Below are 25,557 nucleotides of genomic sequence, written 5' to 3'. Positions count from 1 at the left end.
AAGTAGTGATTGTCGTACACGGTCGGAACTTACGTAGGTTCGGCACTAATTCAAGAATAATTATTGAGGGGAGCGCGTGACGTTACACAAAGAAAACGAGAGAAACAACTCGTAAATCAAGCCTCGCCTTCTTTTCCTTTCATACGGCGGTTCACAAACGGCTATACAGATACACATACAGATTCTGCACACAAGTGGGATAGGTAACACAAAAATAGGAAACTGTCAATGACAAATTCATCTTTGGGTTATAATATATTATATTATGTGGCTTCTCGGTCTTCCTCTGACTCCGGAAAGATCTCGCGCTAATATCAATGGTTTCTCCGCCGATATGCATGTAAATACCATTGAAAACCCCTCGCTGAAATACTTGAAGCAATGCTGTCTGCTTTTCAACGATATTTCACTGTTAGCTAAGAATGCGAGTGATAACTCAGCCGGTAAATGGGACAGTTTTGCTCTATTCTTTTCTTGCTGCGCCGTCATTTTTGCTAATTGTTTGTCTGACGTTAGCGCACGTGGCGTGACGTCACTCCAGGAGGCGTGGTTAAGTGCCCTGTACGGAGGGGTCAATTGGCATTTCGTTGAGGCAACAATGATAGTAGTTTGACCAGGCAAGCATAACACTCAAGTTTGTCACAAACGGCTTTTCAGGTTTGGAACGGGTAGCATTCAAAAATGTTTACACTGAATTATATTACATCTTACCTGGTGTTGCTAGACTCTTTTTAATTGGAACTCTCTGTGGCTGTATGGCAGTAAAAAGAAAAAAAGGGAAGTAAAAATGCACAGAATGAATACCATTGGAAATAAATAAATAATTATACATACTGTCTCAAAAAAAGTGTCCCTGTCAAATGGTTTTTGAGGTGTGGCACGCACGGGACCTGCAGTCCTCACTTTGTCATTGTGGCTCACTGCAGGTTTTTGATGGGTCTTAGCAACAGACCCACGTGGCTGCAGAAATAAAATTATTACCAGGTAAATTAAAAGTGCAAGTAAAGAAAAAATGTCATCTAAATTTAAACGGAGTAGGGTTTTTAACACCTCTGCTGAATTTTTTATATGAGGTGAAGAATCAAGAAGAATACTTAAGACCTTGGAGTGGGTGAGATATGCCTGAAGTTCCTAAAAGCTCTAGATGTTGTGGGGCTGTACTGATTGACACGCCTCTGCAATATCACATGAACATCAGGGACTGTGCCTCTGTATTGGCAGACTGGGGTTGTGGTCCACCTTTTTAAGAAGGGGGACCAGAGGGTGTGTTCCAACTACACAGGGATCAAACTCCTCAGCCTCCCTGGTAAGGTCTATTCAGGTGTGCTGGAGCGTATGGTCCGTCGGAAGTCAAATGTTAGATTCATAGGAGCTTAGTTAGATTCATGTCGTTTTCTTCCTGTCTACTGTGGAAGAGTGGACAAGCTCTAGACCCTCGGCAGGATCCTTGAGGGTGCATGGGAGTTCGCACGACCAGTCTACATGCGTTTCGTAGACTTGGTGAAGGCATTCAACCGTGTCCCTCAGGAAGTCCTGTGGGGGGTTCTTCGGGAGTATGGGGTACCAAACCCCCTGATACGGGCAATTCGATCCCTGTATGACTGGTGTCAGAGTTTGGTCCGCATGCCCTCAGCATTGCATCTTTGGTTCTTAACACATGATGTGGTTCTGTTGGCTTCATCAAGCTGTGATCTCTAAAGCTTGGTGGAACAGTTTGCAGATGAGTGTGAAGTGACTGTGATGAGAATCAGCACCTCCAAATCTTAGATCACGGCTCGCAGTCGGAAAAGGGTGGCTGCCCTCTCCGGCTCCTGAATGAGATCCTGCCCCAAGTGAAGGAGTTCAAGTATCTTGGCGTCTTGTTCATCAGTGAGAGAAGAATGGAGCAGGAGATTGCAGGTGGATCGGTGCAGCATCTGGAGTGATCCGGACTATGCATCGGTGCGTTGTGGTAAAGAGAGAGCTATGTTGAAAAGTGAAGCTCTCAATGTACCAGTCCATCTACGTTCGTATGGTTACGAGCTATAGGCCGTGACCGAAAGAACAGGATCCTGGAGACAAATGGCCGAAATGAGTGTCCTCCGCAGGGTGTCCGGGCTCTCCCTGAGAGATAGGGTGAGAAGCTCGGTCATCCGGGAGGTTTTCATTGTCAAGTTGCTGCTCCTCCGCATTGAGAAGAGCCAGATAAGGTAGGTGGGGCATCTGAACAGGACAAGTGGGGGGGACATTTCCCAGAACACAGAAATGTTAAAAAACAATATCTCCACTATTGAGCACTTCAAAGCTCTCAGTCATTTGAGGTTTTCTGCAATTAAATGATGTGACATGTACTGTTTAATGCATTTAGAAACAAATTACATTAGTGACTAAGAACATGAAAATAAAAAGGATCACGGAGAATTTAAAATGACTATCAGTGGTATAAACATGAATAATGACAATAATTTTGAACAACAACAATAATCATAAAAGAAAAGACTCATCCAAAGTCCATCAACTCACAAACATGGCATAAGATTGAGAGCGTGGAGTTGCATTTGATTGGCTGCAGATGCACATGTCCTCATTATGCAGGATATTTAGCAAAGAGGAGGGATTGGGCTGAAATTCCATCGCTTTCTCTGAAAAACATTTTTATCTTTTTAAAAATGGTAACTAGGTCATCATGTTAATGCTGATTTGAAAGCATGATAAATCATTATTAAAATCTGATTATGTATATGTGATGCCACAAGCCAACTTTTTCTTTAATTCTTATCTGAAATGAGTCCTCTGAAATATAAAATCCACATGGATGTGCCTTAATGACTCAATATTTTAGCATAAAGACTATTTTTGCCACATTACCATTGTAATCATTTCTGTAGACTCGAGCAGTTCAGAAAACCGTTCATTGGCACATAAAATGTTGCCAAAATGTGTCTGTACACGGCTTGTTAGAATTGTAGCTGTTAGCATTGTTATAATTTGTAATTAGTTGAGGCCAGAGTTAAAGTAGTTTAACATGGCAACCCCAACTACCAACAAATCCTTTTCGAAAAGGCAGATGACACATTAGCAAGAGAAAGCATTTAAAAGGGACTCAGATTAATATTATGGTGTGGAATAGGAATTAAATAAAATAATAAACCAATGGGGCGGCTCAGTGGAGGACTGGTTAACACATCTGCCTTGTAGTTCTTCAGTCCTAGGTTCAAATCCGGCCAAGCCATGATCTTCCTGTGCCAGCAGAGGTTTTCTACAGGTACTCCGGTTTCTTCCCACATCCCAAAAACATGGATGGTAGGTTAATTGACGACTGTAAATTGGCCATAGGTCTGAATGTGAGTGTGAAATGTTGTCTATGTGTGGCTGGCAACCAGTTCAGGGTGTACCACAACTTTCACCCAGAGTCAGATGAGAGAGGTGCCAGCAAGCCTGCAACCGTAAGTGTGTAGGAATGGGATGGAAAATGGATGGACGGCTTACTCAATATAAGGGGGAAATGAGAAGTGACATCAAAGCTACAGTACATACTATCTGCCGCTGCTGATACAGCAGGCTGTTGGACTCTGTCGGCTGACTGATTTCTAAAAGCAATAGATTTACTTATTCAACCCTGTTTACAAAGGGGCTGAAATGGAAAACAAGCAGTGATCATCAGAGGAAGCGTAAAAGTCTCATCAACTTCCTGACGAGAGATTCCGACCCCCCCCCAAAAAAAATACATTTGGTCATTACATTAAAGGAAATGAAATGTATAAAAGTTAATCAACAAGGCGATGTATTTGCAATATTGCTCAATGTGTGAAAGTCTGTGGATGAAAAGTTGCAGTGTGAGAATGTGGCAAGAAAGTGATTACAGCAGATAGCGTGCTAGAACGGAATCTTCTCGACAGTTGGTGGTGACCGCAATCAGCAGGTGTGGGGCGACGCTTGACCTAGAGGGAGACGGGAGCAACAAAATGTCAACAACCGCAGGCGGGAGGAGTCGGCCCACCATCCTGCGGACCAATAAAGACCAATGAGAGAGCGCTAAGGATAACTGCAGGAGACACATAACCAATAGTGAATTAGTAGATTGTACTTTTAAATTGTCCTGGGCAACTCAGATGTGGAGTACGTCGGCTGGAGGGAACAGAGACATACAGGGTTGTATTGAGAGGGGCCTGAGACCCAGGTGTTTGTTGAAGGAATAAATCCACTCGCATGTGAAAACGCCGGCTTCCTGGTCCTTTCTTTGCAGAACGAGCGCGCAAATTGTTGGATGAGTGGTGGTCGGGTAAGGTCACAATTTGGAGTCAGATGATTAACGGACTTTTGTATTGATCTAAAAAATAATATCCAACAATTTTTGGTGACCCCGACGTGATGCAAGAAAGGTAAAGAAGTCTGGGACTTAGCGAAAACCACAGAGTCTGGGACTCGGGGTCTGGGACCCACGTCCACACCAGGTGAGGACCTGATAAGAAAGCCCCGAATCCGACCTTCCTTCCTCGAGTGGCCACATCGAAATGGTAAGCAGAATACCTGTTACGAAAACGTCTAAATTCTGCATATTGGAATGTGTAAATTGTAAAAGGAAGGATTATCGGAGGGGGCAATATTGTAAAAGTGTGGACGTTAGTAGGGTATAAAATCGGGGATTTACCTACTAGAATAGTTTGGAACTATTCGTGGTTAAGATACGGTGTAAAATCTGGGATTTACGTATCAGTGTGGAAGCGTTGCGAGTGGAATACCAAACTGTTGTTTTGTGTGAAAAGTGTCTGGGACACGCGCAGGTGGATTGTGACATGGCGAGTGAAACTAAGTGTGACAGTGGTCTCGGGTGTGAGAAGCCATATGAAGGGAACGATGTGTGGTCGGAGATAAACGGCCATTATGCAAAATTGGAGACACAGTTAATGAGTGGAATTGAAGGAAAGAAAATTAAGAAGTAAAGGGAGCGTAGCCAGAAGGTGTCTTTGAAGTTAAAGAAAGATGAGCTGTTTCAAGGAGAGCCCGGAACATGGGACATGTCAAAGTTGGCGAGGCAGTTACAGAAAAAGGAAAGTAGAATGTTGGCGAATATTCGAGGCTTGAAGGAAGATAAAGATCAAACAAGTTGGAGACAGCGTGTTAAGTTGGAGAAGGAAGTGAAAGAGTTGGAGAAAGATAGACGTGGCATACACCAGTTGGCAACGATTGCAACTGCGTTGGCGGCGATAAGTATGGAGGAGTGTGAGGAAGTTGTGAAGAAAGTGCCTGCATCGGTTGATAAAGTGGATGAGAAAAGAAAGACGATAGAGGGGTTAAGAGGAATCTATTCCCAGTTGCCAGAGAGTGGACAGGCTCAGCAATATGTGTTTGAGCCACCGTCGTACCCGACGGCACTAGTGATGGCCCCTGTGGTCACATTGGGTGGCCGCATGGTAATGGACGTAGAGGATGACGGGTCAAGAATGACCCCAGGCACAGTTCAGTTGATTGAGCAGGCTGTGAATAAGGAGAGACACAGAATGAGGGGAGAGCAGCATAGTCAAGTGATATCGCCCACAAGGACACCAGAGGCGGCGATAGCAGAAAGGAGGGGCACCCCAGCTGAGGGGAGCAAAGGCGCGCCAGAGCAGACGAAGAAAGAGGCATCATGGAAGTTGTTTGAAGGATATAGAGTGCAACGGGAAGAAAGAGGAATGTTGGATGAAGTGATGACAGGGATGACAAATTATGAGCAGGCAACGCTGGGCGATTTAAAACGCAGGGAGGTTGCACCTGAGAGTGAGGAGGAAGAAGGTGCGGTAATGCGAGAATAGTGGCACACGCTCAAGGCGCTGAGTGAATGGGAACGACAAAAGGAAATGGATGATGAGTCGCCGGGGGCGGGGCGAGGTTATAATACTCGCAGTAAGGGCAAGATGATGGCACAGCAGGAACAGGGCCAAATTATGGCACCCCTAGTGACAACACACGCGGGTCGCCGCTATGAGCCCCTGGTGCTTCGGGATATGGCTGCGTTGGTGGAGAAAATGCCACCCCTGCATAAAGGGGCACGAGCCTGGATTACTAAATTTTTGGCGGCGATATCAGGACAGGGAGTAGCATTGGGGGATTTTAGACAGGCTATCTTGGGGACATGTTCCCTAATTCAATTACAGAATATTGAAGTGGCATCCGGCACCCGCCATTTGGGAAGTGAAACACCACTGGCAGAGGTGTCAGATGTCATGTTTAAAGAATTGAGGGCAGCTTTTCCATCTCCAGTGGGTGTGGCTCCTACAATATTTAATTACGGAAAGGATGTGACTCCGGAGCAACATTATGCTCAAGCGATGGAGCTGTGGATTGAAACCACAGGCAAACAATCAGCCAGCTATCAGGAGGCCGAGATGATGTTTAGGACGGTGATGTTGAATGGGCTCCCAAACGAGGTGCAGACGATTTTGAGGACAGATCCAGATATTCTGGTCTGCCCGGAGCCGCGGTTTAAGAGGCATTTGATACATCACTGCCGGATTTATGCGGAAAAAGCAAACAAAGACCAGAAGGAGACTGATGCTCTGGCGACGAGTTTGGTTAAATTACAGCTTGCAAAGTTGCATGGTGAAGCAAAGCAGGAGAAGGCAAAACAAAAGCAAATGTATCAGACTCCAGTGGGGGCTGGACGGGGCCGAGGACAAGGATTCCGTGGGGGATACAGAGGGCGTGGTCGTGGTACCTTCCCAGGTCGAGGACGGAATGGATTTGCCCCGGGGACCTGTTTCAATTGTGGATCCCCGGATCATTGGGCTCGGGACTCTTATGGCAACCCACCACCGCCAGGGCCAGAGCAAAGAAATCAGCAAGCGGGGACATAGAACCAGGGAGGGCCACAACAGCCTCGCCCTTGGCCGCAGCCAAACCCACAGGGTCAGTATTACCAGGCTGACCCATGGTACGGCCCGGACGAATGGGGGGCCTGGGAAGCTCGGGAAGCACTGACCAGGCAGAGCCAATGCTTCAGTTGACGGTGGCGGGTACTCCAATCCAGATGTTGGTGGACACGGGAGCAACACACTCTTCGATCAACATGCCACTGCCAAGCACAGCGTTGTCGAAACGAGTTACAACGTTGGTCGGCTTCTCGGGATGTCCTCAGACTCTGCCTTTCACCCGGCCGTTGAAAACGGAAATCACAAATACTGGACAGAAATTGTATCATTCCTATGTCCATGCAATGGATACTCCCATTAATTTGATGGGTCGAGACACGTTAACAGCACTGAAAGCCCAAATTCTTTGTGGCAAACAGGGACTCACAGTGACATTTCCTGACGGACAGGTCTTGGAATGCACCTCACCAGTGACGACAAGAGGCCAGTGGTTGATGGCCCCACTCTCCACAGTACCAGAGACTGCACGAATATACTGGGCTCGGCTGAGTCCAGAGACCCCATTTGGAGGAGGTGTCTACTCTACGTATCTACTGTGGAAACCATGGATCCAGGCTTTGGCACCGTACCACCCCCCAGTGGACCCATTGCATTGCACTCTATATTACAATAGGGATTCGGATGAAATATATAGAGATGCGTTTGAAGAAATCGAGGGAGTTGATTGGACATTACAGTCACCATGCATCTTTGTAGGCCCAGAGGGAGTGGCAGCAAATGTGCAGTTGTCGCCAGAGCAAGAACAATGGTTCAAATTGGGTGAGGAAGGTCTGCCCCATGTAACACTGGCAGTATCGCCAGGCCATGAGCCCCGTCAACTGGGGCCGATGGTGAAAAGATTAACACAACAGCATGATTGGATGATAACGGAAATTCCAAATGTGTGGCACTCTGCCTCAGCTAACAGTTTTAGGATTATGGCAAAAATGATGGATAAGGCAGACCTCGAGTTGGTTTTTCTGGACCGCCATCATGGGCGGGAGCAGACTGATCATGAGTCCGCAGAGGCTATGTTGGATCAAATGCCGCAGGCCCTGTGGTCGCAGGATCCATTTGATGTTGGTTTGTGTCATACAGTTCAGCCGATCCATTTGGAGGTTGATTGTTCCATTCCGGTCCGCCGTCCTCAATATCGATGGCCTCAGGAAGCAGATAAAGGTATGGATGACACAGTGGCCGGATTGTGGGATGCGGGGGTGTTGGAAACATCAGCCTCCTTGTGGAACACACCCCTACGGCCAGTTCAAAAGGCGGATGGGGTGACGTGGAGGATGGCCCATGATTTGAGGCCTGTCAATGACATCACCGTAACACCTGTTCTGCCAGTTCCCAATCCCCACCGCATCCTATCATCCTTGGACCCACAAAAACAGTGGTACACAGTGATTGATTTGGCAAATACTTATTTCTGCTTACCACTGGCAGAATCAATACGACACGTGTTCGCATTTACCTATAAGGGAGTGAAATTGCAGTACTAAAGACTTCCACAAGGGTTCAAAAACTCACCGGGAATTTTCAATCAGGTCCTGAAGGACTTGCTGTCCTCATGTGAGTTGCCCGAAGGCTCAGTGCTCCTGCAGGATGTGGATGATCTCCTCATTGCAGCTGAGACATCTCAACAGTGCATTGAAGCCACACGAGCAGTGCTGGTCAAGCTCGCTGACCCGGGCTTTAAGGTGTCGAGGAAAAAGTTGCAGTGTTGTCGTAGGTCAATGGTTTTCTTGGGACGCGTAATCACACCAGCCGGTTTGGCCATGTCCCCAGATCACCGCAGTTCCATATTGCGGCACCCACGTCCGGAAACAGTGCAGGACATGCTGTCATTTTTGGGGCTGTGTGGCTATAGCAGATCCTACATCCCATGTTATGTGGACAAAACAGCAGGCCTGCGGGCTCTGGTTAAACAACAGGGGGTCCGGAATTTGAAAGCCACCCTGCAGTGGACCCCGGAGGATGATGCATTGTTTGTACAATTAATTCAGGAATTAACATTTGCAGCAGCCCTGGCCACACCAGATTACAGCAAGGTCTTCCATCTAGATGTAGCCATCAGTGATAAAACAGTGAGCGCAGCACTGTATCAACGACATGGGCCACATAGGGCAGTGTTGGTGTATTGTAGTGTGCCACTAAACGGGATTGAACAGAAGCAGGCAGACTGCGTCAGGTATGCTGCGAGCCTGGCCAAAGTCTTGCAGAAAACGGCACACGTGGTTAGGGGATGTCCAGTCCAGGTATTAACGGACCACGCGGTATCGGCATTTGTGGCATCGGCAGCTTTTACGTTGACACCCATACGCCAGACACAGATGATGAAGACTTTGACGGCACCGAATGTGACATACGTGCATGACGGTGTGAACATGGCCAAACACCTCCTGGAGGGAGCACATGAGTGTGCTCGGAAGGTACACAGGGATCAAAAGGTCCGTGAGGACCTGTATGCGGAACCATTGGATGGTGGACGGGTTATGTTCACGGATGGGTGCTGTTGGTGTGCAAATGATGGCACACAGCATGCGGCAGCAGCAGTGGTGGAGTGGAAAGGATCATTTTTCCTCCCGGTAACTGTTCAGAAGTTGACAATAAAACCCTCCGCACAGGTGGCGGAGGTGTTGGCTCCGGTGTAACGCCCAGGACAACAATTGACTCTGTATACAGATTCGGCATATGCAGCCTCAGCGGCCCTGATTGATCTTAAAGGGTGGCTGCATAATGGCTGGTTGACAGCGAAGGGCAAAGAAATTGCCCATAAGGCTCTCATGGAGCGGTTGTATGAAGCAATTAAGGGTCCTCACGAAAAATTCTTGGTCATCGTGGATTCTTATTCACGTTGGCCAGAGGCATATCCGTGTGCAAAAGAAGATACCACGTCAGTAATTAAAGCCTTGGTAACCCATTACATTCCGACTCATGGTTTCCCTGCTTTGATCAGGTCTGACAATGGTACACATTTTAACAACAGGGCGCTGGCGAAGGTAGAGAATCTCTTGGGCCTCAAGCATCGTTTTGAGTGTGTGTACCACCCTCAGAGCCAAGGCAAAGTAGAGAGGGTTAACAGGAATCTAAAGGAAAAATTGGCTAAAATCAAGGGACAAGCCGAAAGAAACTTGCTTGCATGGCCCAGACAAAGATGTCGTGGCTACAAGCTTTGCCCCTGACTCTGTTGGTGGTCCGCCAAACTGTTCACAAAATTGAGCTGACACAGACACAACAAACACTGATGAGTTTAAAATGTAATCAACCGACACAGGTGAGCACGTGGGGGAAGCCTAAATCGGGAAAAGAAAGGGGACACAGGTCGGCCCCAGCAGGTGTATTGGAACAGAGGTAAGAGGAGCGTGGGTGAGAAGGTGGTCGGGATGAGGGAGGTTGCCCAACTCGGACGGGACCCATGCAGACAGGAACGTTTGTTTTTTTAGTTAATACTTCATAGATGGAACGGTGGCACAGCTGTAGAGCATTGACCTCAACAGTTCTGAGGACCAGGGTTCAAACCCCCCCCCCATGTGGAGTTTGCATGTTCTCCCTGTGCCTACGTGGGGTTTCTCCAGGCAGTACGTTTTTCTCCCATATCCCAAAAAATGCATTAACTGGAGACTCTAAATTGCCCATAGGTGTGATTGTTCTCTGTCTCCATGTGCCCTGCAACTGGCTGGCAACCAATTCAGGGTGTGCTCTACCTCCTGCCCGATGACAGCTGAGAAAGGCTCCAACCGTCCTGCAACCCTCGTGAGGATAAGCGACAAAGAAAATGGATGGATAATACTTCATAAATATTAGTAAACAGCAACTGATAAAGAAGACATGCAAATTGAAAATTTGCATTGAATTATAGCTTACCTGCTGCTGCTAGACTCTTATTAGTTGGAACTCTGTGTGGCTGTATTGGAGAATGAAAAAGTAAAACTGAAAACTGGAAATAGAAGTCCATTTGGTATAAAAGATCTACACACCCCTGTTCAGATGCCCAGTTTTTGTGTTGTAAATGAGGAAAAGCTAAATCATTCCAGAACTTTCCCCACTATTAAGGTAATTGTACTACTTTTTCTTTTTATTTCAGCTTGTCCCGTTAGGCGTTGCCACAGCGTGTCATCTTTTTCCATCTAAGCCTATTTCATGCATCCTCCTCTCTAACAACCACTGTCCTCATGTCTTGCCTCACAAAAGACATCAACATTTTCTTTGGTTTTCCTCTCACTCTTTTGCCTGGCAGCTCCATCCTCAGCATCCTTCTACCAATATACTCACTCTCTCGTCTTTGAACATGTCCAAACCATCGAAGTCTGCTCTCTCTAACCTTGTCTACAAAACACCCAACTTTAGCTGTGGCTCTAATGAGATTCTTTCTAATCCTATCCAACCTGTTCACACCAAGCGAGAATCATCTTCAACAGCATCTTCATTTCTGCTACCTCCAGTTCTTCTTCCTGTTTTTCTTCAGAGCCACTGTCTTTAATCCGCACATCATGGCCGGTCTCACCACTGTTTCGTAAACTTTGCCCTTCATCCTAGCGGAGACTCTTCCGTCACATAGAACACCAGACACCTTCTGCCAACTGTTTCATCCCGCTTGGACCAGTTTCTTCACTTACTTACCACACTCACCATTGCTCTGTATTGTTGACCCCAAGTATTTGAAGTTGTCCACTTTCGCTATCTCTTCTCTCTGGAGCGTCACTCTTTCTCCTCCGCCCCTCTCATTCACGCACATATATTCTATTTTATTTTGGCTAGTCTTCATTTCTCTACTTTCCAGTGCGGACCTCCATCTTTATAATTGTACCTCCGCCTCCCTCCCTGCTTTAACTGCAGATCACAATATCATCTGCGAACATCATGGTCTAAGGGGATTCCAGTTTTAACATCATCTTTCAGCCTATACTTTATTACAGCCAACAGGAAGGGGCTCAGAGCGGATCCCTGATGCAGTCCCACCTCCACCTTCAATTCTTCTGACACACCTATAGCACATCTCACCGCTGTTATGCCGCCCTCATACATGTCCTGTACTATTCTAACATATTTCTCCGCCATACCAGATTTGCACTTACAGGACCACAGTTCCTCTCCTGGTATTCTGTCATAGGCTTTCTCTAGGTGTAAAAAGGCGCTCTTTCTGACCTACTCTGTACTTTTCCACGAGCATCCTCAAGGCAAATAATGCATCTGTGGTCCTCTTTCTCGGCATGAAACCATACGGTTGTTCGCAGATACTTTCTTCTGTCCTGAGTCTATCCTCCACTACCCTTTCACTATCCTTCATCACCTTTACTTACTGCACAACCTTCCCATCCCTTTATCTGGCCAACCTGTAGAAATCCTTTTCTCCTTCTCTCGTATCCAGCCTAGTGTACATGTCGTCATATGCCTCTTGTTTAGCCTTCGCCACCTATACCTTTGCCCCACAATGCATCTCAATGTATTCCTTTCACCTCTCCTCAGGCCTCTCAGTGTCCCACTTCTTCACTAATATCTTTCCTTAGATGACTTCCTGTATTTCGGGGTTTCACCACCAAGTCTCCTTCTCTCCTGTCCTCCCAGAAGACACCCCAAGTACTCTCCTGCTTGCCTCTCTGAATACCTTGGCAGTAGTAGTCCAGTCTTGTGGGAGCTCTTCCTGTCCATCTAGAGCCTGTCTCACCTCTTTCCAAAAGGCCACACAACATTATTCTTTTCTCAACTCCCACCACTTGATTCTCTGCACTACCTTTGTCTTATTCGTCTTTCTACCTCTTACCAGAGTCATCCTACCATCTGCCCCTCAAAGTTCCTTTGCTGAATGCAGTACATACCCTTCACTTCTTCATCACCACTGTTTCCTTCGCCAACATGTCCATTGAAATCTGAACCAATCACAACTCTCTCTCTCTGGGATGCTATGGACTACTTTGTCTAGTTCCTTCCAGAATTTCTATTTCAACTCGAGGTCACATCCCACCTGTGGGGTTCTTTTCACCTCCAAGACATTCATAGCCAGCTCTTCTTTTAAAATAATCCCTACTCCGTTTCTCTACCCATCTACTCCATGATAAAATAATTCAAAGCCTGCACCTAAACTTCTAGCCTTATTCCCTTTCCACTTGGTCTCTTGGATGCACAATATATCAACCTTTCTGTTAATCATCATGTCAACTAACGCCTGAGCTTTTGCTGTCAGTCTCAACATTCAAAGTCCCTACACACAACTGTAGGGTCTGTGCATTCCTCTTCTTCTTCTGCTGACTAAGCCGTTTTCCTTCTTTTTTTGTCTTCAACCTACATTATCGAAATTTGTACTTACGCCTTGCAGATTTAACAGTTCCAGGGGCAGGCGTAGGAAGCCCAGGCCAGACCTAACCGTTATGGAATTTGTATGATGAACGCTCATATACGTTTGGCACAGTTTTACGCAGGATGCCCTTCCTGACGCAACCCTCTGCAATTATCTGGGTTTGGGACCGGCCGACAGGTTGCATAATATTGTCACAACTGCCACCATTTTAAGTGCCACTTAATCCAAATAAAGTTCAGCATTTCAGGTACTTTTTTCCCCATGACTTTTTTTTTTTTTTAATCTTGCCAACAGAACGCTGAAGGTTTTGTACTAACCCTGACTGCTATTTGAAGCAGTTCATAATTCCCTCCACCAGGACAAAGCCAACTCCAGAAAACCAGCTCCAAAGCATTAAGATGGAACCATCAAGTTGAACATAAATACGTTTTTCTTGCCCTTTACGAACTGAAAAGCTGAAACAAATAATGATTCTTTGATGGTCTTACTGGCAGCGTCTTCGGTCTTGAGTAGATCATACAGTCCTGCTCAATGTGTTTGTTTGCAGCAGTATCTTTCTGAGTTGTTTGTTCCACTCACTACGCGGTGTGTTTATATTCAGTTTTGGCACCTGCTAGGCTTCACAGCACTCTTAACATCCGATATGACTGTTCAACACCCTTGTCCTATCCGGCCATACAGTTGTAGCAAAACTGTCCGGGTCCAAATATATGCATTTAAAAACAACCCGAAAATCTCTCGTGTACATGAAATTGCCAAAGACAAACAACAAGGACATTTTCACAATAACTATACCTCATTTTAGTTTTGTAAACATAAAAAGTAGTTAGTCAGTTTTATTAAATTAAGAAAAATAATTTTAGTTTAAGTAACTTCATTGGTTTTCATTCAAATATAACTTTGCTCCTGATTGATACCTTTGAACAATGCGAGTCGAGGTTGGCATGACTTGGGACGATGTGACTACAAAAACATTACAAAAAGCATGCGTGTTATGGGCATGTCCTTTCTTGAACCAGTGCGCACCCAGTGAGCAGACGCGCCCACCTGCTTCCTATTCACAGTAATTAACGTTGATCTATATTGGCACACGTGTGGTCTGGTCCTTCACCAGATCATTGTCCCTTGATGTCACGTTCCCGCAGTTCCATGTTCTTTGATCCTTTGTGTACTGGACCCTGCCTCATTGAAGACCCTGCATCTTCGCCTTGTGATTCTGACACTGCTTGTTTGGATTGCCTGGCTGTGTACTGAACTTGGATAAAAAAAAAATACGCTTCCTGAACTGTACCGTTTCTCGTGAGTCTTGCTTGATGCGTCCAACCCCGTAGTCTGTTCCTGACAATACGAGAACAAAGGAAATCTATTTGGACTTAAAGACAAATGGTGGCCAGAGTGCTAACTCTCATTTACCATGGATTTGAATAAGATGAATTGTTAATGGCCACAACCCCAGTGATGAGGTTATCAGTTTATTTTTACTCAGCAAAATAGTTATTTTTTTCTTCCAAATGAGTTGCACCAGTCAATGGTGAAAAAAGTTTTGAAATTATATTGGTCTCCTTTTCACCCATCACACAAAAAGCTGGCATTTAAACAGGGTTGTGTAGACCTTTTAGATCCACAGCAAGTACATACTTTGTCAATGAAAGTGTCTCTTCTAGATGAGTTTTGAGATTTGGCACACATAGGGAATACAGGCTTCAATCTCTCCTTTGCACTGGCAGCAGCTTTTTGATGACTCTTTGCAACAGGCAGTCGTTGTGGCTGCAGAAGTAATGCATCACACACACAACAATGTAATACAGTAGTAACAACATAAAAATAAGTAGTCGTAGTATTAGTCAAGACCTCATCCTGAGTCCAAGTCACAAACATGGCATCAGATTTTGACTGTGGAGTTGCAAATGCCTGTCTGAAGATGCTCACACCCTCATTACAAACGATACTTAGTAAAGCAGCCTTGTTGGGCTGGAATCCTTCACCTATGTCTGAAAAACACTTTCTTTAAATTAGTAAACACAATAGCAAGAAGTACATGAGTGAAATAACATTGTTCAATACCTGCGACATGCCCTGTGTGTGTTTCTAGTCGTTACATTTTAATTTATTCAATATTATAAATCGGTACTGAACTGTATTATCGATGTGTATTTCTTTATTATTGATGTGTATTTCTTTATTGATGCGTATCTTTTGCTCTCACATGCCAAATCATCAGTTAACCTTACTGGAGAGACCAGGGCATAGGAATGTGCCAGTTATTACCAGCTTAGTCATTATGATGAAGATAGTTTGTGATGCTCTTGTTTTATGATGCGGTTCTCTTGTGATGCTATTTATTTGTGATGCTTTTTATTTTCCTTTCATACGTTTGTGATGCGGACTCTGCTGATCGTAGGGGAATGCTGTAAGTCCTCTGTATCTTTGCACTTCTGATCTGCTGCAGCCATTGTCTGTCACTCATTTGTGCCCAGAATATTCTGTAAGTAAAAGCTTCGAAGAAACTGTTCATCATCTCCAGCCTGTATTTGGATAACCAACATTCTCACTACCTGAAATTAAGCAAACACGCGGGGAGGAAAAAAGCATCCTCCAACACTACCTAAAAATCGAAGCCCATAGTTTTCAGACAGAAAAGGGTGGTGTGCCATTTCTGGTAAGGGAGGTGATCGTGCCCCAAGAGGAGGAGTGTCTGGGTCTTGTTCACAAGTGAGGGAAGAATGGAGCGGGAGCTTGACAGGCAGATTGGTATAGCGTCTGCAGTGATGTGGTCTCTGAATTATTCCGATGTGGTGAAGAAGGTGCACAGTTAAAAGGCAAAGCTCTTGATTTACCAGTCAATCAAAATTCCTTCCCTCGCCTATGAACACAAGGTTTGCAGGGCACATCGAGACAAACAGCCGCACTGACAATCACACCAAGGGGCAATTTAGAGTGTCCAATTAATGTTGCATGTTTTTGGGATGTGGGAGGAAACCAGAGTGCCCAGAGGAAACCCACGCAGGCACGGCGAGAACATTCAAACTCCACACAGCCGGGACCTCAGAACTGTGAGGCCAATGCTTTACCAACCGATCCACCGTGCCGCCCATTATGTAATTAAATTACATAAATTAGTTACAAGTAACAAGACCACCCCCCAAATCCACTTCCATAATCACTGCTTATTTTAAAAATAAAAGCACAGCAGAGTTTAAATGCTGTGAATGCTAAGACAGTTGATGAACTTTTAAACAAATTCCACCAGGAAATTCTAAAATGTCACAAATGCTGTTGCCATCTTGAGGTGGCCTAGAACACCGTGGAGGGACACAATGATGGTCAAGAGCTCTAAATTAAAGTGTAGCAAACCAGAAGGTAAGTGGAGAAAAACTAAACTCCAAATTGACTATGGCCTCTACTGTCTACTGTCTTTGTAAAATTAACCAAGTTAATCAGGGGTAGACACCAACACCTTCCTGAAATCATCAGTAAGAACTTAAACAATGCTCGCACCACCCTGGGAAAACTCTAGAATGTCAGAATTTGATAGTTGAAAATTAAAATAAAATAAAAATTAGAGAAAACTGTTAAACAGCTGAACACATCAATGGGCTGTCTTGACAAACAATACCATCTAAGCTTTTCAAAATTATTGTGAAGTCAGTGGCGGCACGGTGGTACAGCTGGAAAGCGTCGGCCTCACAGTTCTGAGGTCCCAGGTTTGAACCCGGACCCGCCTGTGTGGAGTTTGCATTTTCTCCCCGTGCCTGCGTGGGTTTTCTCTGGGCACTCCCCGCAACCCTTGTGAGGATTAGCGGCTAAGAAAATGGATGGATGGATGGATGGATGTGAAGTCAGTGTTCGTGAATTTGCAGCAAATCATTTGCTGACTTCAGCCTGGTTAGGGTTAGGCTTAAAGTAGATGCTGTTAAACCTCTTATAAAAAACAGCGCTGCTAGCTTCCATGTTAGCAAGTAGAGACACATCTCAAATCTCCTTCATAACCTAAATGGTTGAAAAATTTATTGAGAATCAACTTAATTTCTTGAATTTATTTTTTGACTAATTTCAATTAGGTTTTTGAACTCAAAGAATCTGCTATTATCATAGTGTTAAAAATGATATAATGTTAAATACTGACTTAGGAAAGGTGTCAATTTTGGTCTTGTTGGATCTCAGTGCGACTTTTGATACGGTAGATCATAATATAAATATACTGCTGAACAGAATGGAATCATGGGTAGGACTAAATGGAACAATCCTTAAATGTTTCAGGTCCGACAAGGAAAGGAGCAACTTTGGAACAATTGGAAGTGGGCAATCTCAACAAATGGCAATGACCTATGGTGTCCCTCATGGGTCAGTTCTCGGACTCCTCTTGTTCAGCCTGTATTTGGCTACCCTTGGGTCAAAATTTTCAGAACTTTAATTTCGACTATCATCGTAATGCAGATGACACACCGTCTAAAGCAGACAAGTGGATCAGCCAAAATTTTCTTCATCTAAACAACAAAACTTTGATAATATTTTTTTGGCACTACAGAAAAGAGTATCACTGTCAGTAAATACCTGGACACACTATCTTTAAAAAACAAAGGCCAGGTTTGAAGTCTTGGTGTTCTGATCGATTCTGACCTGACTTTCAACTGTCATATCAAATCAATTACACAAACTGTCTTTTACCACCTGAAGACTATATCAAGCCTGTGTCAAGCAGACCAGGAAAATATTATACATGCTTTTATTTCCAGTAGGCTTGACCATTGTAATGTTCTGCAGATTGGACTCCCCTAAAAAAGCATTAAGCAGCTACAGCTTGTTTAGAATGCTGCAGCTCAGGTCCTGAACAGAACAAAGAGCAAAAACTCCAATTCTAAAGTCGGTACACTGGCTTCCAGTCAGATTTGGAAAAGATTTTAAAGTTCTGCTACATGTCTACAAATCACTAATGATTTAGGGCCTGAACACATGAAAGAAATGCTTTCATAAGACAAACACAGTAGGGCTCTGAGATCAACAGACTCACGTCGAATAGTGGAGCGCAGAGTCCAAAGCGAACATGCTGAAGCAGCATTTAGCTTTAGCAAATGGAATAAGTTGCCAACAGTGTGTGAATGTTTTTAAATCCAGGTTGAAAACTTCTCATGCTTTTTAAGAGTATTTCCAATTTCAATATTTCTTGCACTATATGCTGTTTTTAATTTTCATTTATTTGTCATGATTAATTTTTTTCCAGTTTTAAATGTTTTATTTCTTTGTATTCAAATACTTTAAATCATTGAAAGCACAATGAGTTACATTGTGTATGAAATGCGCTATAAATGTAACGAGTTTGTCATGTAGTTTAGTGAAAAAATACAATCCATTGGGTCAAATTTCAGCACAAGTCAGCAAAATGATAAAATGACTCTACATCTGAAGCCACCCAGAGAAAACTATTACCTTTTCAGAATTGGATACAGTTGACCAAAAAACTGTAGTGAAAACGGTTCAGCCATTGAAATTATCAGAAAGCTGTCTCGGCTCAATACCATCTGACTTTAACAAAACTATTGTGAAGTTAGTGCTGTCTGATTTGGAGTAAATAATGAATTGCTCACTTGAGTTATTTTTAGCATTTTTATTGTTTTCCCCTCTTTTAAATGTTTTATTTCTTTGTATGCAAATACTTTAAATCATAAAAAGCACAATGAGTTACACTGTGTATGAAATGCACTATACAAATGTTTTGCTTTGCTTAAAGACATTTCTTAGGTTGCAAAGACCTGAAAATTGTTGAAATTGCAGCATTAGGATGTCATACATATTTAAGTCAAAAGCTACTACAATTTACAATATATTAAAATTTCAAGTTACATTCTGACATAGGACCTCTTGCTTGAAAGTAGCTTCACAATTCTTACATCCCTTGGACTGAGTTTTCGGAGTATGACCCTGGAGGGACCTCATAGATCTCAGGCGTCTACAGATTTTTTTTAATTTTTTTTTTTTTTTTTACCCCAAGATCTACTTTTCAAGCAGCCAGCCTCTCATGATCCAGGGTAAGGGAAAGCAAAAGAGAAACCGTAAATAGCAGGCCACCTTGCTAGAACACGCCTTTATGTGCTTGCGATCGACGCATCTGCCACATCTGAATCAAGCAACAAGATGGATGATAGGCTAACGTCAACGTTCACTCAAAATTTTTACAGGTCTAAGGAAACACACTAAGCCCATGAGTGCTCCCTTTGACTACTACTGTGCAACATCGGACGTATGCACTGTGGTCAGATCAGTGTCATCCATTGAAGTTACATGGCTTATGAAAAGATTCAGATTACGGCATTTACATTCCCATAGGAACATTTTTGTGTTTTTGAAAATTTACAATTAAAATTGCAACAAACAAAAAAATACATTGCTAACCAAACCAAGCCAACTATGAACGATAAAGTCGCTTCCATTTTTTTTAATCCACAATTATATCCCTGTCTGTTTTTTTTTAGTGTAAAACTGAATTATTGCTTGCAGAGTATCTTTAGCAATGCATTTTGAAAGCTGAATGATGCTCACAGTTTTAAGGTTAATGTTATGTTGCCACCTATATTTAAAATACAAAATTAGCTTTTTGTGCACAGTATTGTCTGTGCTTTCATCGTCGATCAGGCTGTGCCAAGGTGGAATTCTAACATTACACACCATCTCATCCTGCACTTTCTACTTTGGCTTCAGACTAGGCCTTTCTCACTCAAAAAGAAAAAAAATCTCATCCAGTTTCACCATTTTTTCTTCTATTATTCACATCCTCCAATATTCATGGCATCTTAAAGCAATAGCATTTATTTTTTTACTTTGGCCATGATTCTCGAGAGTAAACATAAGCAGCATGTCGAGGTAATCTTTACTCCACGTTGCCCAGATTGTGTTGCTAAGAAAAGCACACGTGGCCTCGTGGATCGACCAGTCGATCAGGAGGCAGTTTCGGTCGATCGCGACAGCGTGCGGAGAAAAAAAAAAAAAAAACAGACAGCCATATTTTTTTTTAACTTTAGCTCACCGCGCCTGTGCAAACAACTACAATACAGGAAAACACGCTGTCAGTAAGTTCCCCCCTGTTTTAAGCTCTCTCTTAAAGTGCCACTGTCATGAAATGGATGATTTTGAGTATGTTATTAATGAAAAAACGGCAGCCGAAATGGGCCCATGCGTTTTTTTTCCCCACCACAAAACATGATTTTGACGTATCCAGCTTTTTGTAACTCCCGCTATGAAAATGCTCTCGAGGGATGTTTCGAGAAGAAGCGGGAAGTGACGTAAAGGACAGACCCGCCCTCAAGTGGACTCATTTGTTCCCATCAGTTTTATTTCTGGGAAGGTAGCTTGTTGTTCCTTCATGTTAGCAAAAATCCCGGCTCGTGGCATTGATGGACATTGGTTGAACACTCGAGGATACCTTTCATAAGTTTGCAAGAGACCCGGTTCGTTGTGAAAAATGGATTGCACGGGTGCAGAGGACGAGAGCTTTGTGGGTTCCAAATGACAGGTAGGTGTGTATACAGCTACATAAAAAAAATAATAGTTTGGGGCAGACCACGTAATTGGTCTCTCATAACGTAACAAAAGATCCGCGTATGAAATGTGCGTGTCGGACTGCGTTTAGGGCCCACGGACGGCGGCGGCACTGAAGAACGCAGCACCAATGCCTCACTGAGCCGCGTGCAATGACAACACAGTCAAGCGCCGCGGCTCAACATTGTTGTTCATCGCATACTGCGGTGGCTATGAACAACCCCCTAAAGCAGCACGGCTCGGCTCCATTATAAGCCACCATGGCGCCAAAAATGAGCCACACCGGCTGAGGCACCGCGTCGGGCTTGCAGATGGTGGCGGCTCTGAAGAACGCAGCTGACAATGCCTCACTCAGCCGCGTGCGGCGACAACGCGGCAAAGCGCCGCGGCTCGACGGTGTTTTTCCATCGCATACTGCGGCGTTTATGAAGAGCCCCCTAAAGCAGCACGGCTCGACTCTGCCTCACTCAGCCGCGTGTAATGACAACGCAGTAAAGCGCCCCGGCTCGAAGGTGTTGTTTCATCGCGTACTGCGGCGGCTATGAACAACTCCCGAAAGCAGCCCGGCTCGGCTTTGTGATAAGCCAGCTTGGCGCCGAAAATGAGCCACGATGGCTCATCTCCGCCGCAGAAGTGAATCTGACAGGGAGGAGATTTGGCCGTGATCGCAAATCATCTGAATATGGCTCGAAACAATAGTGTAATATTGCCCCGGGAACTTCACTCGGTTGTGTGGTGTTCACCTTTTCGAAAAGAGCTTACGTGTCAGAAGGGGCGTCTTCCTCTCCCATAGTAGGGTGCACCACGTGTTTTCATTGGCGAATGTCCGGGTGACGTCACGGACAAAGGATGCACCCAATATGCCAATCACTTGGATGTCGTAGAATGACACTTCTGCAACTTTACGCATGGATGACGCGCTCTCCGATCACATTTATTTTATAGACATTGAAGTGAATAATGTTATGTATTTTTCCATTACAATATATGTTTCAGAATGTTTATAGGAATGACACTTGACTTTTAAGAAATCTTAAACATGAGTATGGATGCTGCAGTAAAGAAGACAAAAATCACTTTCATACAGAATGGGAGGCGGAGAACTTTTTCACGATGTCATTTTCGAACTGCATTTGCCTCATCTGCCAGTGTAGTGAAATGTGGAAGGCCATTTTCTAACTGTTTATGGAAAATACGACACCAACATTCTGCCGAAAAGCAAGCTGAGAATGATGATAAAAGTGAACAAACTAAAATCCCAATTGGCCACACAGCAGTCAGTTTTCACACAATATAGTTCAACAGCAAAAAGTGCCACTAAAGCATCGTTTTCGGGTTCGTCACATCATCGTTAATAACAAGAAGTCCTTCCAAGACGATCTTTTAAAAATAAGGCGGGAATATTATCTTCAATAAAATCTCTGCAGCTGTAAAGGCACTGTGAAGCCATGGCTGATGTGTGGAAGGACATCAGAGATAGTGAGTGTTTCTCACTGCAGTTGGAGGAATCCACTGACGTGAGCGACACAGCCCAGGTGTGCATTTTCATTCGTGTGGAGTTTAGTGATCATCAATGTGAACTCAGATAGTTACAAAATATGTTTAAAGTTGTGTTGTGCAATATTGGCTCGTGAGGTTATGCTCAGCACACAAACATAAATTTACACAAAGAATCCTCAATATACTTTAAAATAAATATATTTTGCATTTTTGTAGTGGGTAGATCTTTGTGACTTGGTCCTTCTATTTCATCAATGGTCAGTCCAAAAAAAAAAAAAAGTCACCCCCGCCTCCATTGCAAGAGGCTGGATGCTTGAAGTAGATCTTGGGGCAAAAAAAAAAAAAAAAAAAAAAGTCTGGACGCCCCTGCCTTAAAGGGTATGAAATGTCCTCAATGCACCTTTTTGCTAAAATTATACAATTGTTTTTAGTGCGGAATTAATATATGATATCAGTTATGAAGGAAATATTATTTTTCCATTATCGGCAAAAAGATTATCGCATATTGCTGGATTCGTCTGAAAAAGACGAAGACAGAGGAGAAATACCAGACAAGGGGCGTGACGTCAGAGCCGGTGAAAACATCATGGCGCCCTCCGACTCCAAGGCGAGAACGATGATGGATTTCCCAGTAATTTGACCAATGAACATGAACCTGAAGATCAAGATGGCGCCTACCACTGTGGCACCCTTCGGCACGTTCTCCCTGGTATTGTGCATGTTTGTGTGTTTTTCGGGAGTCTCGGGACTCCAGTACACAAGAGAGGACTTGGTAACTATCAGTGAGTATTCGAGACTTTTTTTCCCCATCAACTCTCGCTATTTCACCGAATCTTTTTCTGGAGTTGCTCGACGCCACACTATTCAAAGCCCCGCAACGAAGAGGAACGCGAGCTGATACACAAATCTGCCTGTGAAAGAGGGGACAATGAATAACGCTTCCAACGATCAATCTTGCGAACCTATGCTCCCTAGCCAACAAAATGGATGAACTTCAGCTCGTGATTAAGACCTGGAAAGGCTTTGGACATTCTGAGTCTCTGTGCTTCAACGAAACTTGGCTTTGTGGACGAGTGCCTGACACCGCCATCACGCTCCCCGGCTTCCTCCTCCATCATGCGGACCGTGTGGGTCAGCTAACACGGAAATCGAAAGGCAGTGGAATATACTTTTATATCAACGAGAAATGGTGCACGGACGTTACACAGCTCAGCACACACTGCAGCCCGCTTTTAGAGTCGCTGTTTTTCAACTGTAAGCCATTTTATTTGCCATGTGAGATCACACCTTTCATTTTAGTCAGTATTTATATCAGCCTCAAGCTAGCATGAACGCAGCACTGCTAATGCAAACCGAGCAGATAAACGGGATTGAGAAAAACGCCCAAATTCGCTGCTCATTATCCGAGATTTTAACACAGCTAAACTTAACCACGAACTCACTAAATATAAGTAACAATGTGAAATGTCAAACGAGGGCAAATAACACTTAAGACCATTGTTATACATTCATCAAAAAACGCATATCGTGCAATCCCCCGCGCACTCATTGGCTCATTTGAGACCTGTTAGTCCGCCTTTAAAAGTCCACCTCAACTCAATGTATTATGCTGAATCAGATGCACCTGTGTGAGGTCGTTAGCTGCATGAAGACACCTGTCCACCCCATACAGTCAGTAAGACTGAAACTTGTAACATGGCCAAAACCAAAGAGCTGTCCAAAGACACTAGAGACAAAATTGTACAACTCCACACGACTGGAAAGGGCTCCGGAGAAATTGCCAAGCAGCTTGGTGAAAAAAAATCCACTGTTGGAGCAATCATTAGAAAATGGAATAAGCTAAACATGGTGGTCGATCTCAATTGACTCCTCCGTAGAAATTGCGTCATCCGCGTCGCTGACCAATCAGAGGCCAGAGATCTGCATAAACCACGCCCCTTTTTGGACCCCCAGTTCCCTCAGACAACGTTACATGGTCCAGTATAGCTTGTTAGCGTTTTATTGCGTATTTGGGTTGTTTAACAATAGATATGGTTAAGAGGTGTAGTCACGGACTTTATAATAGTGACAACAGGTATCCTGAAAGGCTAGTTGGTGGAGTTCAATTCGTACCCTTTCCAAAACCGAAGACCCAGTACAAAAAATGTCTTCGATGGATCAAACTTTGTGGAAGACCGCATCATCAACTGAATCCATCTAAAATCAACCGGAACAGAAGACTGAGTACAAAAGATGTCTTCGATGGATGAAACATTGTGGAAGACCGCATGATCAACTGAATCCATCAACCGGAACAGATATGTTTGCACGAAGTTAAGCACTATATTTGATTTTCAATACATGTCTCATATAAATGAATTAGCAGTTCTTCGCTTGCATAACATAGCTACGTGTAAATGATTGACACACTTGATCTGTGTTGAGCGATATTTATCGATGATCTGACTGCACAAACGTATCCCTTTGGTCGCGGCTAATGAGCTAAGCTAAACCGGACTAGCAGTCCTAAAAGCCTTCGACGTGCACCAAGACACCAAGACTGAAGGAAGGATGTTTGAGGACACTAAAGTAGTGATTGTCGTACTCGGTCGGGACTTACGTAGGTTCGGCACTAATTCAAGAATAATTACTGAGGGGAGCGCGTGACGTTACACAAAGAAAATGAGAGAAACAACTCGTAAATCAAGCCTCGCCTTCTTTTCCTTCATACGGCGGTTCACAAACGGCTATACAGATACATATACAGATTCTGCACACAAGTGTGATATGAAACACGAAAATAGGAAACTGTCAATGACTAATTCGTCTTTGGGTTATAATATATTATATTATGTGGCTTCTCAGTCTTCCTCTGACTCTGGAAAGATCTCGCGCTAATATCAATGGTTTCTCCGTCGATATGCATGTAAATACCATTGAAATACCCCTCACTGAAATACTTGAAGCCCTGCTGTCTGCTTTTTAACGATATTTCACTGTTAGCTAAGAATGCGAGTGAGAAATCAGCCGGTAAATCGGACAGTTTCGCTCTATTCTTTTCTTCCTCCGCCGCCCTTTTTGCAAATTGTTTGTCTGTCGTAGGCGCACGTGGCGTGACGTCACTTCAGGAGGCGTGGTTAAGTGCCCTGTACGGAGGGGTCAATTGGAGTGGCGCCCCATGCAAGAAATCACCTCATGGGGTTTCAATGATCCTTAGAAAGTTGAGGAATCAGCACAGGACTACACGACAGGACTTGGTCAATGACCTGAAAAGAGATGGGACCACCGTTTCCAAGGTGACTGTTGGTAATATACTAAGACGTCATGGTTTGAAATCATGCATGGAACGGAAGGGTCCCCTGCTTAAACCAGCACATG

General features: G+C 44.2%; 2 protein-coding genes across 9 annotated transcripts in view; one reads left to right on the top strand and one right to left on the bottom strand.

Moving 5' to 3' along the window:
- The window catches only part of troap (trophinin associated protein), a 59,408-nt gene that overhangs the window by 13,931 nt on the left and 19,920 nt on the right, over nucleotides 1–25,557 (bottom strand). For 4 of the 6 annotated variants that reach the window (XM_061805294.1, XM_061805311.1, XM_061805302.1 and 1 more), the window contains exons 4-9: nucleotides 15,019–15,158; nucleotides 14,806–14,934; nucleotides 10,737–10,776; nucleotides 2,503–2,621; nucleotides 835–960; nucleotides 712–751 (exon numbers count right to left, since the gene is read on the bottom strand). In XM_061805294.1, coding sequence (XP_061661278.1) covers nucleotides 712–751; nucleotides 835–960; nucleotides 2,503–2,621; nucleotides 10,737–10,776; nucleotides 14,806–14,934; nucleotides 15,019–15,158 — 594 coding nt within the window. The remainder of the gene's footprint in view (nucleotides 1–711; nucleotides 752–834; nucleotides 961–2,502; nucleotides 2,622–10,736; nucleotides 10,777–14,805; nucleotides 14,935–15,018; nucleotides 15,159–25,557) is intronic. The other 2 variants (XM_061805320.1, XM_061805339.1) reach the window with 1 other exon arrangement.
- LOC133492743 (differentially expressed in FDCP 6 homolog) overlaps nucleotides 3,769–25,557 on the top strand; it is a 99,974-nt gene continuing 78,185 nt past the window's right edge. Inside the window, exons 1-2 of one of the 3 annotated variants that reach the window (XM_061805407.1) lie at nucleotides 3,769–4,261; nucleotides 4,362–4,496. Coding sequence is in view for 2 of the 3 variants with exons in the window: in XM_061805352.1 (XP_061661336.1) it covers nucleotides 4,247–4,261; nucleotides 4,358–4,496 (154 nt within the window). In the remaining variant the exon portion in view is untranslated. Of the gene's footprint in view, nucleotides 4,262–4,357; nucleotides 4,497–25,557 lie in introns of all 3 variants that reach the window. The other 2 variants (XM_061805352.1, XM_061805361.1) reach the window with 2 other exon arrangements.

This window comes from Syngnathoides biaculeatus, chromosome 2 (genome assembly GCF_019802595.1).
Source record: "Syngnathoides biaculeatus isolate LvHL_M chromosome 2, ASM1980259v1, whole genome shotgun sequence".
NCBI lineage: Eukaryota > Metazoa > Chordata > Actinopteri > Syngnathiformes > Syngnathidae > Syngnathoides > Syngnathoides biaculeatus.
The sequence above is the reverse complement of the archived record's forward strand: the minus strand, read 5'-3'. Positions and strand labels throughout refer to the sequence as shown.